The 17,617-nt window shown below is 46.4% G+C and overlaps 3 protein-coding genes and 1 long non-coding RNA gene across 4 annotated transcripts; all 4 read right to left on the bottom strand.

Annotated features, from left to right (window-relative positions):
• Positions 1-54: 54 nt before the first annotated feature.
• On the bottom strand, positions 55-5,695 carry LOC136275388 (uncharacterized). Its single transcript, XM_066084296.1, has 2 exons — positions 4,607-5,695; positions 55-158 (listed from the first exon to the last, which is right to left on the bottom strand). Exons 1-2 carry the CDS (start codon positions 5,553-5,555, stop codon positions 55-57), a joined length of 1,053 nt encoding a protein of 350 aa, XP_065940368.1. The 5' UTR covers positions 5,556-5,695.
• A 3,611-nt stretch (positions 5,696-9,306) lies between these two features.
• Positions 9,307-14,630, bottom strand: LOC136275387 (uncharacterized). Its single transcript, XM_066084295.1, has 2 exons — positions 13,185-14,630; positions 9,307-9,441 (listed from the first exon to the last, which is right to left on the bottom strand). Exons 1-2 carry the CDS (start codon positions 14,427-14,429, stop codon positions 9,307-9,309), a joined length of 1,380 nt encoding a protein of 459 aa, XP_065940367.1. The 5' UTR covers positions 14,430-14,630.
• Positions 14,631-15,219: 589 nt separating this feature from the next.
• LOC136275386 (GATA zinc finger domain-containing protein 14-like) lies at positions 15,220-16,367 on the bottom strand. The gene is made up of 4 exons (XM_066084294.1): positions 16,331-16,367; positions 16,075-16,197; positions 15,806-15,826; positions 15,220-15,677 (listed from the first exon to the last, which is right to left on the bottom strand). Exons 1-4 carry the CDS (start codon positions 16,365-16,367, stop codon positions 15,220-15,222), a joined length of 639 nt encoding a protein of 212 aa, XP_065940366.1.
• LOC136275310 (uncharacterized) lies at positions 16,368-17,575 on the bottom strand. The gene is made up of 3 exons (XR_010713876.1): positions 17,432-17,575; positions 17,078-17,200; positions 16,368-16,604 (listed from the first exon to the last, which is right to left on the bottom strand). It is a non-coding gene; the product is annotated as an uncharacterized lncRNA (long non-coding RNA).
• Between the last annotated feature and the right edge of the window lie 42 nt (positions 17,576-17,617).

Below are 17,617 nucleotides of genomic sequence, written 5' to 3'. Positions count from 1 at the left end.
GTTGTGGTGCTTGTACTCGTTGGGGGTTGTGTACTTGTTGATGTTGTGCTACTTTCAGTTGTTGTAGATGGAACCTGAGTGGTGGTTGTCGTTGAAGGTGTGGTGGTGCTTGTAGAAGCTGTTGTACTCTCTGGGGTTGTGGAAGTAGTCATTTGTTCCTTTGTGGTAGAAGGAGCCTCCGTTGTTGTACTGGATGGAGTACTAGTAGAAGTGCTGCTACTCTCCGTACTTGTACTTGCAGTGCTGCTCAGTGTTGTTGATGAAGTAGTTGGGGCTTCAGTTGTGCTTGTGCTCGTTGGCAAAGCTGTGGTTGTAGACGTACTTGTCGAAGTCGTCTCTGGAGTAGTTGTTGTAGTTGTAGTCGTTTCCGTTGTTGAGGTAGTGGTGGCCTCAGTTGTGGTGCTTGAACTCGTTGGGTGTTGTGTACTTGTTGATGTTGTGCTACTTTCAGTTGTTGTAGATGGAACCTGAGTGGTGGTTGTCGTTGAAGGCGTGGTGGTGCTTGTAGAAGCTGTTGTACTTTTTGGGGTTGTGCTAGTAGTCATTCGTTCCGTTGTGGTAGAAGGAGCCTCAGTTGTTGTACTGGATGGAGTACTAGTAGAAGTGCTGCTACTCTCCGTACTTGTACTTGCAGTGCTGCTCAGTGTTGTTGATGAAGTAGTTGGGGCTTCAGTTGTGCTTGTGCTCGTTGGCAAAGCTGTGGTTGTAGACGTACTTGTCGAAGTCGTCTCTGGAGTAGTTGTAGTCGTTTCCGTTGTTGAGGTAGTGGTGGCCTCAGTTGTGATGCTTGTACTCGTTGGGGGTTGTGTACTTGTTGATGTTGTGCTACTTTCAGTTGTTGTAGATGGAACCTGAGTGGTGGTTGTCGTTGAAGGCGTGGTGGTGCTTGTAGAAGCTGTTGTACTTTCTGGGGTTGTGGTAGTACTCATTTGTTCTGCTACAGTAGAAGGAGCCTCAGTTGTTGTACTGGATGGAGTACTAGTAGAAGTGCCGCTACTCTCCGTACTTGTACTTGCAGTGCTGCTTACTGTTGTTGATGAAGTAGTTGGAGCTTCAGTTGTGCTTGTGCCCGTTGGCAAAGCTGTGGTTGTAGACGTACTTGTCGAAGTCGTCTCTGGAGTAGTTGTAGTCGTTTCCGTTGTTGAGGTAGTGGTGGCCTCAGTTGTGGTGCTTGTACTCGTTGGGGGTTGTGTACTTGTTGATGTTGTGCTACTTTCAGTTGTTGTAGATGGAACCTGAGTGGTGGTTGTCGTTGAAGGCGTGGTGGTGCTTGTAGAAGCTGTTGTACTTTCTGGGGTTGTGGTAGTACTCATTTGTTCGGTTGTGGTAGAAGGAGGTTCAGTTGTTGTACTGGATGGAGTACTAGTAGAAGTGCTGCTACTCTCCGTACTTGTACTTGCAGTGCTGCTCAGTGTTGTTGATGAAGTAGTTGGGGCTTCAGTTGTGCTTGTGCTCGTTGGCAAAGCTGTGGTTGTAGACGTACTTGTCGAAGTCGTCTCTGGAGTAGTTGTAGTCGTTTCCGTTGTTGAGGTAGTGGTGGCCTCAGTTGTGGTGCTTGTACTCGTTGGGGGTTGTGTACTTGTTGATGTTGTGCTACTTTCAGTTGTTGTAGATGGAACCTGAGTGGTGGTTGTCGTTGAAGGCGTGGTGGTGCTTGTAGAAGCTGTTGTACTTTCTGGGGTTGTGGTAGTACTCATTTGTTCTGCTACAGTAGAATGAGCCTCAGTTGTTGTACTGGATGGAGTACTAGTAGAAGTGCTGCTACTCTCCGTACTTGTACTTGCAGTGCTGCTTACTGTTGTTGATGAAGTAGTTGGAGCTTCAGTTGTGCTTGTGCCCGTTGGCAAAGCTGTGGTTGTAGACGTACTTGTCGAAGTCGTCTCTGGAGTAGTTGTAGTCGTTTCCGTTGTTGAGGTAGTGGTGGCCTCAGTTGTGGTGCTTGTACTCGTTGGGGGTTGTGTACTTGTTGATGTTGTGCTACTTTCAGTTGTTGTAGATGGAACCTGAGTGGTGGTTGTCGTTGAAGGCGTGGTGGTGCTTGTAGAAGCTGTTGTACTTTCTGGGGTTGTGGTAGTACTCATTTGTTCGGTTGTGGTAGAAGGAGTTTCAGTTGTTGTACTGGATGGAGTACTAGTAGAAGTGCTGCTACTCTCCGTACTTGTACTTGCAGTGCTGCTCAGTGTTGTTGATGAAGTAGTTGGGGCTTCAGTTGTGCTTGTGCTCGTTGGCAAAGCTGTGGTTGTAGACGTACTTGTCGAAGTCGTCTCTGGAGTAGTTGTAGTCGTTTCCGTTGTTGAGGTAGTGGTGGCCTCAGTTGTGGTGCTTGTACTCGTTGGGGGTTGTGTACTTGTTGATGTTGTGCTACTTTCAGTTGTTGTAGATGGAACCTGAGTGGTGGTTGTCGTTGAAGGCGTGGTGGTGCTTGTAGAAGCTGTTGTACTTTCTGGGGTTGTGGTAGTAGTCATTTGTTCCGTTGTGGTAGAAGGAGCCTCAGTTGTTGTACTGGATGGAGTACTAGTAGAAGTGCTGCTACTCTCCGTACTTGTACTTGCAGTGCTGCTCAGTGTTGTTGATGAAGTAGTTGGGGCTTCAGTTGTGCTTGTGATCGTTGGCAAAGCTGTGGTTGTAGACGTACTTGTCGAAGTCGTCTCTGGAGTAGTTGTAGTCGTTTCCGTTGTTGAGGTAGTGGTGGCCTCAGTTGTGGTGCTTGTACTCGTTGGGGGTTGTGTACTTGTTGATGTTGTGCTACTTTCAGTTGTTGTAGATGGAACCTGAGTGGTGGTTGTCATTGAAGGCGTGGTGGTGCTTGTAGAAGCTGTTGTACTTTCTGGGGTTGTGGTAGTACTCATTTGTTCTGCTACAGTAGAAGGAGCCTCAGTTGTTGTACTGGATGGAGTACTAGTAGAAGTGCTGCTACTCTCCGTACTTGTACTTGCAGTGCTGCTTACTGTTGTTGATGAAGTAGTTGGAGCTTCAGTTGTGCTTGTGCCCGTTGGCAAAGCTGTGGTTGTAGACGTACTTGTCGAAGTCGTCTCTGGAGTAGTTGTAGTCGTTTCCGTTGTTGAGGTAGTGGTGGCCTCAGTTGTGGTGCTTGTACTCGTTGGGGGTTGTGTACTTGTTGATGTTGTGCTACTTTCAGTTGTTGTAGATGGAACCTGAGTGGTGGTTGTCGTTGAAGGCGTGGTGGTGCTTGTAGAAGCTGTTGTACTTTCTGGGGTTGTGGTAGTACTCATTTGTTCGGTTGTGGTAGAAGGAGTTTCAGTTGTTGTACTGGATGGAGTACTAGTAGAAGTGCTGCTACTCTCCGTACTTGTACTTGCAGTGCTGCTCAGTGTTGTTGATGAAGTAGTTGGGGCTTCAGTTGTGCTTGTGCTCGTTGGCAAAGCTGTGGTTGTAGACGTACTTGTCGAAGTCGTCTCTGGAGTACTTGTTGTAGTTGTAGTCGTTTCCGTTGGTGAGGTAGTGGTGGCCTCAGTTGTGATGCTTGTACTCGTTGGGGGTTGTGTACTTGTTGATGTTGTGCTACTTTCAGTTGTTGTAGATGGAACCTGAGTGGTGGTTGTCGTTGAAGGCGTGGTGGTGCTTGTAGAAGCTGTTGTACTTTCTGGGGTTGTGGTAGTACTCATTTGTTCTGCTACAGTAGAAGGAGCCTCAGTTGTTGTACTGGATGGAGTACTAGTAGAAGTGCCGCTACTCTCCGTACTTGTACTTGCAGTGCTGCTTACTGTTGTTGATGAAGTAGTTGGAGCTTCAGTTGTGCTTGTGCCCGTTGGCAAAGCTGTGGTTGTAGACGTACTTGTCGAAGTCGTCTCTGGAGTAGTTGTAGTCGTTTCCGTTGTTGAGGTAGTGGTGGCCTCAGTTGTGGTGCTTGTACTCGTTGGGGGTTGTGTACTTGTTGATGTTGTGCTACTTTCAGTTGTTGTAGATGGAACCTGAGTGGTGGTTGTCGTTGAAGGCGTGGTGGTGCTTGTAGAAGCTGTTGTACTTTCTGGGGTTGTGGTAGTACTCATTTGTTCGGTTGTGGTAGAAGGAGTTTCAGTTGTTGTACTGGATGGAGTACTAGTAGAAGTGCTGCTACTCTCCGTACTTGTACTTGCAGTGCTGCTCAGTGTTGTTGATGAAGTAGTTGGGGCTTCAGTTGTGCTTGTGCTCGTTGGCAAAGCTGTGGTGGTAGACGTACTTGTCGAAGTCGTCTCTGGAGTAGTTGTAGTCGTTTCCGTTGTTGAGGTAGTGGTGGCCTCAGTTGTGGTGCTTGTACTCGTTGGGGGTTGTGTACTTGTTGATGTTGTGCTACTTTCAGTTGTTGTAGATGGAACCTGAGTGGTGGTTGTCGTTGAAGGCGTGGTGGTGCTTGTAGAAGCTGTTGTACTTTCTGGGGTTGTGGTAGTACTCATTTGTTCTGCTACAGTAGAAGGAGCCTCAGTTGTTGTACTGGATGGAGTACTAGTAGAAGTGCTGCTACTCTCCGTACTTGTACTTGCAGTGCTGCTTACTGTTGTTGATGAAGTAGTTGGAGCTTCAGTTGTGCTTGTGCCCGTTGGCAAAGCTGTGGTTGTAGACGTACTTGTCGAAGTCGTCTCTGGAGTAGTTGTAGTCGTTTCCGTTGTTGAGGTAGTGGTGGCCTCAGTTGTGGTGCTTGTACTCGTTGGGGGTTGTGTACTTGTTGATGTTGTGCTACTTTCAGTTGTTGTAGATGGAACCTGAGTGGTGGTTGTCGTTGAAGGTGTGGTGGTGCTTGTAGAAGCTGTTGTACTCTCTGGGGTTGTGGAAGTAGTCATTTGTTCCTTTGTGGTAGAAGGAGCCTCCGTTGTTGTACTGGATGGAGTACTAGTAGAAGTGCTGCTACTCTCCGTACTTGTACTTGCAGTGCTGCTCAGTGTTGTTGATGAAGTAGTTGGGGCTTCAGTTGTGCTTGTGCTCGTTGGCAAAGCTGTGGTTGTAGACGTACTTGTCGAAGTCGTCTCTGGAGTAGTTGTTGTAGTTGTAGTCGTTTCCGTTGTTGAGGTAGTGGTGGCCTCAGTTGTGGTGCTTGAACTCGTTGGGTGTTGTGTACTTGTTGATGTTGTGCTACTTTCAGTTGTTGTAGATGGAACCTGAGTGGTGGTTGTCGTTGAAGGCGTGGTGGTGCTTGTAGAAGCTGTTGTACTTTTTGGGGTTGTGCTAGTAGTCATTCGTTCCGTTGTGGTAGAAGGAGCCTCAGTTGTTGTACTGGATGGAGTACTAGTAGAAGTGCTGCTACTCTCCGTACTTGTACTTGCAGTGCTGCTCAGTGTTGTTGATGAAGTAGTTGGGGCTTCAGTTGTGCTTGTGCTCGTTGGCAAAGCTGTGGTGGTAGACGTACTTGTCGAAGTCGTCTCTGGAGTAGTTGTAGTCGTTTCCGTTGTTGAGGTAGTGGTGGCCTCAGTTGTGATGCTTGTACTCGTTGGGGGTTGTGTACTTGTTGATGTTGTGCTACTTTCAGTTGTTGTAGATGGAACCTGAGTGGTGGTTGTCGTTGAAGGCGTGGTGGTGCTTGTAGAAGCTGTTGTACTTTCTGGGGTTGTGGTAGTACTCATTTGTTCTGCTACAGTAGAAGGAGCCTCAGTTGTTGTACTGGATGGAGTACTAGTAGAAGTGCCGCTACTCTCCGTACTTGTACTTGCAGTGCTGCTTACTGTTGTTGATGAAGTAGTTGGAGCTTCAGTTGTGCTTGTGCCCGTTGGCAAAGCTGTGGTTGTAGACGTACTTGTCGAAGTCGTCTCTGGAGTAGTTGTAGTCGTTTCCGTTGTTGAGGTAGTGGTGGCCTCAGTTGTGGTGCTTGTACTCGTTGGGGGTTGTGTACTTGTTGATGTTGTGCTACTTTCAGTTGTTGTAGATGGAACCTGAGTGGTGGTTGTCGTTGAAGGCGTGGTGGTGCTTGTAGAAGCTGTTGTACTTTCTGGGGTTGTGGTAGTACTCATTTGTTCGGTTGTGGTAGAAGGAGTTTCAGTTGTTGTACTGGATGGAGTACTAGTAGAAGTGCTGCTACTCTCCGTACTTGTACTTGCAGTGCTGCTCAGTGTTGTTGATGAAGTAGTTGGGGCTTCAGTTGTGCTTGTGCTCGTTGGCAAAGCTGTGGTGGTAGACGTACTTGTCGAAGTCGTCTCTGGAGTAGTTGTAGTCGTTTCCGTTGTTGAGGTAGTGGTGGCCTCAGTTGTGGTGCTTGTACTCGTTGGGGGTTGTGTACTTGTTGATGTTGTGCTACTTTCAGTTGTTGTAGATGGAACCTGAGTGGTGGTTGTCGTTGAAGGCGTGGTGGTGCTTGTAGAAGCTGTTGTACTTTCTGGGGTTGTGGTAGTACTCATTTGTTCTGCTACAGTAGAAGGAGCCTCAGTTGTTGTACTGGATGGAGTACTAGTAGAAGTGCTGCTACTCTCCGTACTTGTACTTGCAGTGCTGCTTACTGTTGTTGATGAAGTAGTTGGAGCTTCAGTTGTGCTTGTGCCCGTTGGCAAAGCTGTGGTTGTAGACGTACTTGTCGAAGTCGTCTCTGGAGTAGTTGTAGTCGTTTCCGTTGTTGAGGTAGTGGTGGCCTCAGTTGTGGTGCTTGTACTCGTTGGGGGTTGTGTACTTGTTGATGTTGTGCTACTTTCAGTTGTTGTAGATGGAACCTGAGTGGTGGTTGTCGTTGAAGGTGTGGTGGTGCTTGTAGAAGCTGTTGTACTCTCTGGGGTTGTGGAAGTAGTCATTTGTTCCTTTGTGGTAGAAGGAGCCTCCGTTGTTGTACTGGATGGAGTACTAGTAGAAGTGCTGCTACTCTCCGTACTTGTACTTGCAGTGCTGCTCAGTGTTGTTGATGAAGTAGTTGGGGCTTCAGTTGTGCTTGTGCTCGTTGGCAAAGCTGTGGTTGTAGACGTACTTGTCGAAGTCGTCTCTGGAGTAGTTGTAGTCGTTTCCGTTGTTGAGGTAGTGGTGGCCTCAGTTGTGGTGCTTGTACTCGTTGGGGGTTGTGTACTTGTTGATGTTGTGCTACTTTCAGTTGTTGTAGATGGAACCTGAGTGGTGGTTGTCGTTGAAGGCGTGGTGGTGCTTGTAGAAGCTGTTGTACTTTCTGGGGTTGTGGTAGTAGTCATTTGTTCCGTTGTGGTAGAAGGAGCCTCAGTTGTTGTACTGGATGGAGTACTAGTAGAAGTGCTGCTACTCTCCGTACTTGTACTTGCAGTGCTGCTCAGTGTTGTTGATGAAGTAGTTGGGGCTTCAGTTGTGCTTGTGCTCGTTGGCAAAGCTGTGGTTGTAGACGTACTTGTCGAAGTCGTCTCTGGAGTAGTTGTAGTCGTTTCCGTTGTTGAGGTAGTGGTGGCCTCAGTTGTGGTGCTTGTACTCGTTGGGGGTTGTGTACTTGTTGATGTTGTGCTACTTTCAGTTGTTGTAGATGGAACCTGAGTGGTGGTTGTCATTGAAGGCGTGGTGGTGCTTGTAGAAGCTGTTGTACTTTCTGGGGTTGTGGTAGTACTCATTTGTTCTGCTACAGTAGAAGGAGCCTCAGTTGTTGTACTGGATGGAGTACTAGTAGAAGTGCTGCTACTCTCCGTACTTGTACTTGCAGTGCTGCTTACTGTTGTTGATGAAGTAGTTGGAGCTTCAGTTGTGCTTGTGCCCGTTGGCAAAGCTGTGGTTGTAGACGTACTTGTCGAAGTCGTCTCTGGAGTAGTTGTAGTCGTTTCCGTTGTTGAGGTAGTGGTGGCCTCAGTTGTGGTGCTTGTACTCGTTGGGGGTTGTGTACTTGTTGATGTTGTGCTACTTTCAGTTGTTGTAGATGGAACCTGAGTGGTGGTTGTCGTTGAAGGCGTGGTGGTGCTTGTAGAAGCTGTTGTACTTTCTGGGGTTGTGGTAGTACTCATTTGTTCGGTTGTGGTAGAAGGAGTTTCAGTTGTTGTACTGGATGGAGTACTAGTAGAAGTGCTGCTACTCTCCGTACTTGTACTTGCAGTGCTGCTCAGTGTTGTTGATGAAGTAGTTGGGGCTTCAGTTGTGCTTGTGCTCGTTGGCAAAGCTGTGGTTGTAGACGTACTTGTCGAAGTCGTCTCTGGAGTACTTGTTGTAGTTGTAGTCGTTTCCGTTGGTGAGGTAGTGGTGGCCTCAGTTGTGATGCTTGTACTCGTTGGGGGTTGTGTACTTGTTGATGTTGTGCTACTTTCAGTTGTTGTAGATGGAACCTGAGTGGTGGTTGTCGTTGAAGGCGTGGTGGTGCTTGTAGAAGCTGTTGTACTTTCTGGGGTTGTGGTAGTACTCATTTGTTCTGCTACAGTAGAAGGAGCCTCAGTTGTTGTACTGGATGGAGTACTAGTAGAAGTGCCGCTACTCTCCGTACTTGTACTTGCAGTGCTGCTTACTGTTGTTGATGAAGTAGTTGGAGCTTCAGTTGTGCTTGTGCCCGTTGGCAAAGCTGTGGTTGTAGACGTACTTGTCGAAGTCGTCTCTGGAGTAGTTGTAGTCGTTTCCGTTGTTGAGGTAGTGGTGGCCTCAGTTGTGGTGCTTGTACTCGTTGGGGGTTGTGTACTTGTTGATGTTGTGCTACTTTCAGTTGTTGTAGATGGAACCTGAGTGGTGGTTGTCGTTGAAGGCGTGGTGGTGCTTGTAGAAGCTGTTGTACTTTCTGGGGTTGTGGTAGTACTCATTTGTTCGGTTGTGGTAGAAGGAGTTTCAGTTGTTGTACTGGATGGAGTACTAGTAGAAGTGCTGCTACTCTCCGTACTTGTACTTGCAGTGCTGCTCAGTGTTGTTGATGAAGTAGTTGGGGCTTCAGTTGTGCTTGTGCTCGTTGGCAAAGCTGTGGTGGTAGACGTACTTGTCGAAGTCGTCTCTGGAGTAGTTGTAGTCGTTTCCGTTGTTGAGGTAGTGGTGGCCTCAGTTGTGTTGCTTGTACTCGTTGGGGGTTGTGTACTTGTTGATGTTGTGCTACTTTCAGTTGTTGTAGATGGAACCTGAGTGGTGGTTGTCGTTGAAGGCGTGGTGGTGCTTGTAGAAGCTGTTGTACTTTCTGGGGTTGTGGTAGTACTCATTTGTTCTGCTACAGTAGAAGGAGCCTCAGTTGTTGTACTGGATGGAGTACTAGTAGAAGTGCTGCTACTCTCCGTACTTGTACTTGCAGTGCTGCTTACTGTTGTTGATGAAGTAGTTGGAGCTTCAGTTGTGCTTGTGCCCGTTGGCAAAGCTGTGGTTGTAGACGTACTTGTCGAAGTCGTCTCTGGAGTAGTTGTAGTCGTTTCCGTTGTTGAGGTAGTGGTGGCCTCAGTTGTGGTGCTTGTACTCGTTGGGGGTTGTGTACTTGTTGATGTTGTGCTACTTTCAGTTGTTGTAGATGGAACCTGAGTGGTGGTTGTCGTTGAAGGTGTGGTGGTGCTTGTAGAAGCTGTTGTACTCTCTGGGGTTGTGGAAGTAGTCATTTGTTCCTTTGTGGTAGAAGGAGCCTCCGTTGTTGTACTGGATGGAGTACTAGTAGAAGTGCTGCTACTCTCCGTACTTGTACTTGCAGTGCTGCTCAGTGTTGTTGATGAAATAGTTGGGGCTTGAGTTGTGCTTGTGCTCGTTGGCAAAGCTGTGGTGGTAGACGTACTTGTCGAAGTCGTCTCTGGAGTACTTGTTGTAGTTGTAGTCGTTTCTGTTGTTGAGGTAGTGGTGGCCTCAGTTGTGGTGCTTGTACTCGTTGGGGGTTGTGTACTTGTTGATGTTGTGCTACTTTCAGTTGTTGTAGATGGAACCTGAGTGGTGGTTGTCGTTGAAGGCGTGGTGGTGCTTGTAGAAGCTGTTGTACTTTCTGGGGTTGTGGTAGTAGTCATTCGTTCCGTTGTGGTAGAAGGAGCCTCAGTTGTTGTACTGGATGGAGTACTAGTAGAAGTGCTGCTACTCTCCGTACTTGTACTTGCAGTGCTGCTCAGTGTTGTTGATGAAATAGTTGGGGCTTGAGTTGTGCTTGTGCTCGTTGGCAAAGCTGTGGTGGTAGACGTACTTGTCGAAGTCGTCTCTGGAGTAGTTGTAGTCGTTTCTGTTGTTGAGGTAGTGGTGGCCTCAGTTGTGGTGCTTGTACTCGTTGGGGGTTGTGTACTTATTGATGTTGTGCTACCTTCACTTGTTGTAGATGGAACCTGAGTGGTGGTTGTCGTTGAAGGCGTGGTGGTGCTTGTAGAAGCTGTTGTACTTTCTGGGGTTGTGGTAGTACTCATTTGTTCGGTTGTGGTAGAAGGAGGTTCAGTTGTTGTACTGGATGGAGTACTAGTAGAAGTGCTGCTACTCTCCGTACTTGTACTTGCAGTGCTGCTCAGTGTTGTTGATGAAGTAGTTGGGGCTTCAGTTGTGCTTGTGCTCGTTGGCAAAGCTGTGGTTGTAGACGTACTTGTCGAAGTCGTCTCTGGAGTAGTTGTAGTCGTTTCCGTTGTTGAGGTAGTGGTGGCCTCAGTTGTGGTGCTTGTACTCGTTGGGGGTTGTGTACTTGTTGATGTTGTGCTACTTTCAGTTGTTGTAGATGGAACCTGAGTGGTGGTTGTCGTTGAAGGCGTGGTGGTGCTTGTAGAAGCTGTTGTACTTTCTGGGGTTGTGGTAGTACTCATTTGTTCTGCTACAGTAGAAGGAGCCTCAGTTGTTGTACTGGATGGAGTACTAGTAGAAGTGCTGCTACTCTCCGTACTTGTACTTGCAGTGCTGCTTACTGTTGTTGATGAAGTAGTTGGAGCTTCAGTTGTGCTTGTGCTCGTTGGCAAAGCTGTGGTTGTAGACGTACTTGTCGAAGTCGTCTCTGGAGTAGTTGTAGTCGTTTCCGTTGTTGAGGTAGTGGTGGCCTCAGTTGTGGTGCTTGTACTCGTTGGGGGTTGTGTACTTGTTGATGTTGTGCTACTTTCAGTTGTTGTAGATGGAACCTGAGTGGTGGTTGTCGTTGAAGGCGTGGTGGTGCTTGTAGAAGCTGTTGTACTTTCTGGGGTTGTGGTAGTAGTCATTTGTTCCGTTGTGGTAGAAGGAGCCTCAGTTGTTGTACTGGATGGAGTACTAGTAGAAGTGCTGCTACTCTCCGTACTTGTACTTGCAGTGCTGCTCAGTGTTGTTGATGAAGTAGTTGGGGCTTCAGTTGTGCTTGTGCTCGTTGGCAAAGCTGTGGTTGTAGACGTACTTGTCGAAGTCGTCTCTGGAGTAGTTGTAGTCGTTTCCGTTGTTGAGGTAGTGGTGGCCTCAGTTGTGGTGCTTGTACTCGTTGGGGGTTGTGTACTTGTTGATGTTGTGCTACTTTCAGTTGTTGTAGATGGAACCTGAGTGGTGGTTGTCATTGAAGGCGTGGTGGTGCTTGTAGAAGCTGTTGTACTTTCTGGGGTTGTGGTAGTACTCATTTGTTCTGCTACAGTAGAAGGAGCCTCAGTTGTTGTACTGGATGGAGTACTAGTAGAAGTGCTGCTACTCTCCGTACTTGTACTTGCAGTGCTGCTTACTGTTGTTGATGAAGTAGTTGGAGCTTCAGTTGTGCTTGTGCCCGTTGGCAAAGCTGTGGTTGTAGACGTACTTGTCGAAGTCGTCTCTGGAGTAGTTGTAGTCGTTTCCGTTGTTGAGGTAGTGGTGGCCTCAGTTGTGGTGCTTGTACTCGTTGGGGGTTGTGTACTTGTTGATGTTGTGCTACTTTCAGTTGTTGTAGATGGAACCTGAGTGGTGGTTGTCGTTGAAGGCGTGGTGGTGCTTGTAGAAGCTGTTGTACTTTCTGGGGTTGTGGTAGTACTCATTTGTTCGGTTGTGGTAGAAGGAGTTTCAGTTGTTGTACTGGATGGAGTACTAGTAGAAGTGCTGCTACTCTCCGTACTTGTACTTGCAGTGCTGCTCAGTGTTGTTGATGAAGTAGTTGGGGCTTCAGTTGTGCTTGTGCTCGTTGGCAAAGCTGTGGTTGTAGACGTACTTGTCGAAGTCGTCTCTGGAGTAGTTGTAGTCGTTTCCGTTGTTGAGGTAGTGGTGGCCTCAGTTGTGGTGCTTGTACTCGTTGGGGGTTGTGTACTTGTTGATGTTGTGCTACTTTCAGTTGTTGTAGATGGAACCTGAGTGGTGGTTGTCGTTGAAGGCGTGGTGGTGCTTGTAGAAGCTGTTGTACTTTCTGGGGTTGTGGTAGTACTCATTTGTTCTGCTACAGTAGAAGGAGCCTCAGTTGTTGTACTGGATGGAGTACTAGTAGAAGTGCTGCTACTCTCTGTACTTGTACTTGCAGTGCTGCTTACTGTTGTTGATGAAGTAGTTGGAGCTTCAGTTGTGCTTGTGCTCGTTGGCAAAGCTGTGGTTGTAGACGTACTTGTCGAAGTCGTCTCTGGAGTAGTTGTAGTCGTTTCCGTTGTTGAGGTAGTGGTGGCCTCAGTTGTGGTGCTTGTACTCGTTGGGGGTTGTGTACTTGTTGATGTTGTGCTACTTTCAGTTGTTGTAGATGGAACCTGAGTGGTGGTTGTCGTTGAAGGCGTGGTGGTGCTTGTAGAAGCTGTTGTACTTTCTGGGGTTGTGGTAGTAGTCATTTGTTCCGTTGTGGTAGAAGGAGCCTCAGTTGTTGTACTGGATGGAGTACTAGTAGAAGTGCTGCTACTCTCCGTACTTGTACTTGCAGTGCTGCTCAGTGTTGTTGATGAAGTAGTTGGGGCTTCAGTTGTGCTTGTGCTCGTTGGCAAAGCTGTGGTTGTAGACGTACTTGTCGAAGTCGTCTCTGGAGTACTTGTTGTAGTTGTAGTCGTTTCTGTTGTTGAGGTAGTGGTGGCCTCAGTTGTGGTGCTTGTACTCGTTGGGGGTTGTGTACTTGTTGATGTTGTGCTACTTTCAGTTGTTGTAGATGGAACCTGAGTGGTGGTTGTCGTTGAAGGCGTGGTGGTGCTTGTAGAAGCTGTTGTACTTTCTGGGGTTGTGGTAGTAGTCATTCGTTCCGTTGTGGTAGAAGGAGCCTCAGTTGTTGTACTGGATGGAGTACTAGTAGAAGTGCTGCTACTCTCCGTACTTGTACTTGCAGTGCTGCTCAGTGTTGTTGATGAAGTAGTTGGGGCTTGAGTTGTGCTTGTGCTCGTTGGCAAAGCTGTGGTGGTAGAAGTACTTGTCGAAGTCGTCTCTGGAGTAGTTGTAGTCGTTTCTGTTGTTGAGGTAGTGGTGGCCTCAGTTGTGGTGCTTGTACTCGTTGGGGGTTGTGTACTTTTTGATGTTGTGCTACCTTCACTTGTTGTAGATGGAACCTGAGTGGTGGTTGTCGTTGAAGGCGTGGTGGTGCTTGTAGAAGCTGTTGTACTTTCTGGGGTTGTGGTAGTGGTCATTTGTTCCGTTGTGGTAGAAGGAGCCTCATTTGTTGTACTGGATGGAGTACTAGTAGAAGTTCTGCTACTCTCCGTTCTTGTACTTGCAGTGCTGCTCAGTTTTGTTGATGAAGTAGTTGGGGCTTCAGTTGTGCTTGTGCTCGTTGGCAAAGCTATGGTGGTAGACGTACTTGTCGAAGTCGTCTCTGGAGTAGTTGTTGTAGTTGTAGTCGTTTCCGTTGTTGAGGTAGTGGTGGCCTCAGTTGTGGTGCTTGTACTCGTTGGGGGTTGTGTACTTGTTGATGTTGTGCTACTTTTAGTTGTTGTAGATGGAACCTGAGTGGTGGTTGTCGTTGAAGGCGTGGTGGTGCTTGTAGAAGCTGTTGTACTTTCTGGGGTTGTGGTAGTACTCATTTGTTCGGTTGTGGTAGAAGGAGTTTCAGTTGTTGTACTGGATGGAGTACTAGTAGAAGTGCTGCTACTCTCCGTACTTGTACTTGCAGTGCTGCTTACTGTTGTTGATGAAGTAGGAGCTTCAGTTGTGCTTGTGCTCGTTTGCAAAGCTGTGGTTGTAGACGTACTTGTCGAAGTCGTCTCTGTAGTAGTTGTAGTCTCTTCCGTTGTTGAGGTAGTGGTGGCCTCAGTTGTGGTGCTTGTACTCGTTGGGGGTTGTGTACTTGTTGATGTTGTGCTACTTTCAGTTGTTGTAGATGGAACCTGAGTGGTGGTTGTCGTTGAAGGTGTGGTGGTGCTTGTAGAAGCTGTTGTACTCTCTGGGGTTGTGGAAGTAGTCATTTGTTCCTTTGTGGTAGAAGGAGCCTCCGTTGTTGTACTGGATGGAGTACTAGTAGAAGTGCTGCTACTCTCCGTACTTGTACTTGCAGTGCTGCTCAGTGTTGTTGATGAAGTAGTTGGGGCTTCAGTTGTGCTTGTGCTCGTTGGCAAAGCTGTGGTTGTAGACGTACTTGTCGAAGTCGTCTCTGGAGTAGTTGTTGTAGTTGTAGTCGTTTCCGTTGTTGAGGTAGTGGTGGCCTCAGTTGTGGTGCTTGAACTCGTTGGGTGTTGTGTACTTGTTGATGTTGTGCTACTTTCAGTTGTTGTAGATGGAACCTGAGTGGTGGTTGTCGTTGAAGGCGTGGTGGTGCTTGTAGAAGCTGTTGTACTTTCTGGGGTTGTGCTAGTAGTCATTCGTTCCGTTGTGGTAGAAGGAGCCTCAGTTGTTGTACTGGATGGAGTACTAGTAGAAGTGCTGCTACTCTCCGTACTTGTACTTGCAGTGCTGCTCAGTGTTGTTGATGAAGTAGTTGGGGCTTCAGTTGTGCTTGTGCTCGTTGGCAAAGCTGTGGTGGTAGACGTACTTGTCGAAGTCGTCTCTTGAGTAGTTGTAGTCGTTTCCGTTGTTGAGTTAGTGGTGGCCTCAGTTGTGGTGCTTGTACTCGTTGGGGGTTGTGTACTTGTTGATGTTGTGCTACTTTTAGTTGTTGTAGATGGAACCTGAGTGGTGGTTGTCGTTGAAGGCGTGGTGGTGCTTGTAGAAGCTGTTGTACTTTCTGGGGTTGTGGTAGTAGTCATTTGTTCCGTTGTGGTAGAAGGAGCCTCAGTTGTTGTACTGGATGGAGTACTAGTAGAAGTGCTGCTACTCTCCGTACTTGTACCTGCAGTGCTGCTTACTGTTGTTGATGAAGTAGTTGGAGCTTTGGTTGTGCTTGTGTTCGTTGGTAAAGCTGTGGTTGTAGACTTACTTGTCGAAGTCGTCTCTGGAGTAGTTGTAGTTGTAGTCGTTTCCGTTGCTAAAGGATCTTCAGCAGGGCTTTTGGTAGGATTTGTTAGGGGTTCTGTACTTGTAATGTTACTTTCAGATGTTGTTGATGGAAAATGAGTAGTTGTTGTCTCCTGTGCTGCTGTGGTTACTAAAATTGTAGAAGTACCTGTAGTTGTTGTAGTATCAGGAATTAATATAGTTGTTGGCACCTTAGTTTCACTTTGAGTTGTTATAGTCATTAGTACTGTTGTTGTAGTTTGAGTTGTGGTTGTTGTAGGCACAGTGGTTGTAGTTTGGGTTGTGGTTGTTGTAGGCACAGTGGTTGTACTTTGGGTTGTGGTTGCTGTTGGCACTGTGGTTGTACTTTGGGTTGTGGTTGTTGTTGGCACAGTGGTTGTACTTTGGGTTGTGGTTGTTGTTGGTAATGTGATTGTACTTTGGGTTGTGGTTGTTGTAGGCACTCTGGTAGTACTTTGGGTTGCGGTTGTTGTTGGCACTGTGGTTGTACTTTGGGTTGTGGTTGTTGTTGGCACTGTGGTTGTACTTTGGGTTGTGGTTGTTGTTGGTACTTTGGTTGTACTTTGGGTTGTGGTTGTTGTTGGCACAGTGGTTGTACTTTGGGTTGTGGTTGTTGTTGGCACAGTGGTTGTACTTTGGGTTGTGGTTGTTGTTGGCTTTTGAGTAGTTGTAGTAGGAATTAGATTACATGTTTTCCTATCAGTATCCAGTTCATATCCTTGGTTACAGTAACAGAGGTAACTTCCTTCTAAATTACTACATCCCTGGCTACAGTTATGGATACTTGTGGAACATTCATCAATATCTGTAAAATAAATAAAAGTTAAGGCATTACCAAATGCCATATATTGAGAAAAATCATTTATATTACCAGAAATAAACATCTCTGATTCTAGTGTATGTGAAAATGGTGTTTCTTTTCCTTTCTAAAAATGATAATTACAACATGCCTTAACCTTTAGGATAATACACATGAAGAAAGCATTTGTTCTTCATTAACAGGTTTTATCTAATCCATAAAAACGAACATTCGTTCTACATAAAGAAACAAACCTTGACATGAGATATTGTTCGGCCGCAGACTGAACCCTGGACTACAGGAACAGTTGTAGCTCCCCTCAGTGTTGATACACAGCTGTTGACAAATGGCCTGACCATTGCTGCACTCATCCACATCTACAATATTCAAATGAATTTTTGCAAATGCACATCACAGAAAAAAACACTATTCCTTATTCATTATATGAGATACATTTTTTTACAGAATAGACACCAAACTGAAAATCTCTGGACAACAAGTTTAAAATACATTTGATTCCCTGGCACTTCACCTTGACATCCACCATTTTGATCGCTCTGAAATCCAGAACTACAGGTGCAGGTGTAGGAGCCTGGGTTGTCCACACAGACCTGACTAGCGTTACAGGGCGACGTCAGACATTCATTGATGTTGGTATCACACAGGGTTCCATTCCATCCCTGCTGACATACACAGCCCACAATGGGGTCACAGGATGAGGCCCCCACCCCACAATTACAGGGGGTGGTACAGTTAGGGCCCCACGAATTGGTCTCACTACAACCTAAAAAGGAAGCAATTATCCTGAAAATCTGACGCAGTATAAACAGCAACAAGCTGAGTATTCATTTTAAAAAAGAAGTTTAATGCTTGCATTTGCCAGAATGCCATTGTTTACTATAATAGTATCATCCTTTGAAATCAAATTTCCATTTTCTAAACCCAGCCACCCATTCAAAGAAAATAACAAAAAATCTGTTAGCAAGTCACTGTATTGGAAAATTACGAATGTCATGCAATGAAAAGCAAATTGAATTATGTCAATTTAAATCCAAATTAAGCAGTTGTTGATACAAAATTTATTTAGAAGTTTGAAAGCCATAGCAAACATGGACATGTCAAGAGCACTGGAGTGACAAATGAATGAAATGACAAATGAATGGGGAAACATAACATTTTTCAGGACATGACCTATGTCTATCAATGACTTATAAATAGTTGAACTATAATTTTGGAGGCATTTTTTAGATTGATTACTTTCGCAAGTTTTCTGATTGGTGGTAAGTTTGTATCCGTCTGGACAGCTACAAGAGAAGCTTCCACTGATATCAGTGCAGACGTGGGAACAGCCAGAAATGTTTCTCTCGCACTCGTTGATATCTGAAAATGGACAAAGGTAATTTGTCAGAAAACTATTGGGTCATCTGTATTACATCAGAATATTGTAATTTTGGTAATAATGCCATATTTGATTGGCTACAGTGATCTGCTCGGAAATATCAAAAGTGCAATCATCAAGAGTTGTGTTACATGTGTATTATATCCATACAGAGGTTAATGTAAAATTTCCCCCTGATATAAAGCAAAATACTGGTAAGCAAACTGTCTTACTTGGACACAGTGAGAATCCTGATGCATTGACCTGGAGCTCGTAGCCAGAGTCACAGAAACAGTAGGCCACATTGGAAGCATTGACAGTGCAGCCGCCATGTGTTGTGTCACATGTCCCATCCACACTGGCTCCCAGACATGGATTGCTGGCTACAACCAGAACAGCAAAAACAATTAGCAGCGACC

Source organism: Magallana gigas, chromosome 5, assembly GCF_963853765.1.
Source record: "Magallana gigas chromosome 5, xbMagGiga1.1, whole genome shotgun sequence".
Taxonomy (NCBI): domain Eukaryota; kingdom Metazoa; phylum Mollusca; class Bivalvia; order Ostreida; family Ostreidae; genus Magallana; species Magallana gigas.
The sequence above is the reverse complement of the archived record's forward strand: the minus strand, read 5'-3'. Positions and strand labels throughout refer to the sequence as shown.

Coding starts and splice junctions, on each gene's coding strand:
- LOC136275388 (XM_066084296.1), bottom strand. CDS start 5,555: ATGAGTACTACCACAACCCCAGAAAGTACAACAGCTTCTACAAGCACC. Junction 159..4,606: donor TGAGGCCACCACTACCTCAA/CAACGGAAACGA, acceptor TCTACCACAAAG/GAACAAATGACTACTTCCAC.
- LOC136275387 (XM_066084295.1), bottom strand. CDS start 14,429: ATGACTACTAGCACAACCCCAGAAAGTACAACAGCTTCTACAAGCACC. Junction 9,442..13,184: donor CAACGACAACCACCACTCAG/GTTCCATCTACA, acceptor TACTCCATCCAG/TACAACAACGGAGGCTCCTT.
- LOC136275386 (XM_066084294.1), bottom strand. CDS start 16,367: ATGGTGGATGTCAAGGTGAAGTGCCAGGGAATCAAAT. Junction 16,198..16,330: donor GAAGTGCCAGGGAATCAAAT/GTATTTTAAACT, acceptor TGAATATTGTAG/ATGTGGATGAGTGCAGCAAT. Junction 15,827..16,074: donor GAACAATATCTCATGTCAAG/GTTTGTTTCTTT, acceptor TTTATTTTACAG/ATATTGATGAATGTTCCACA.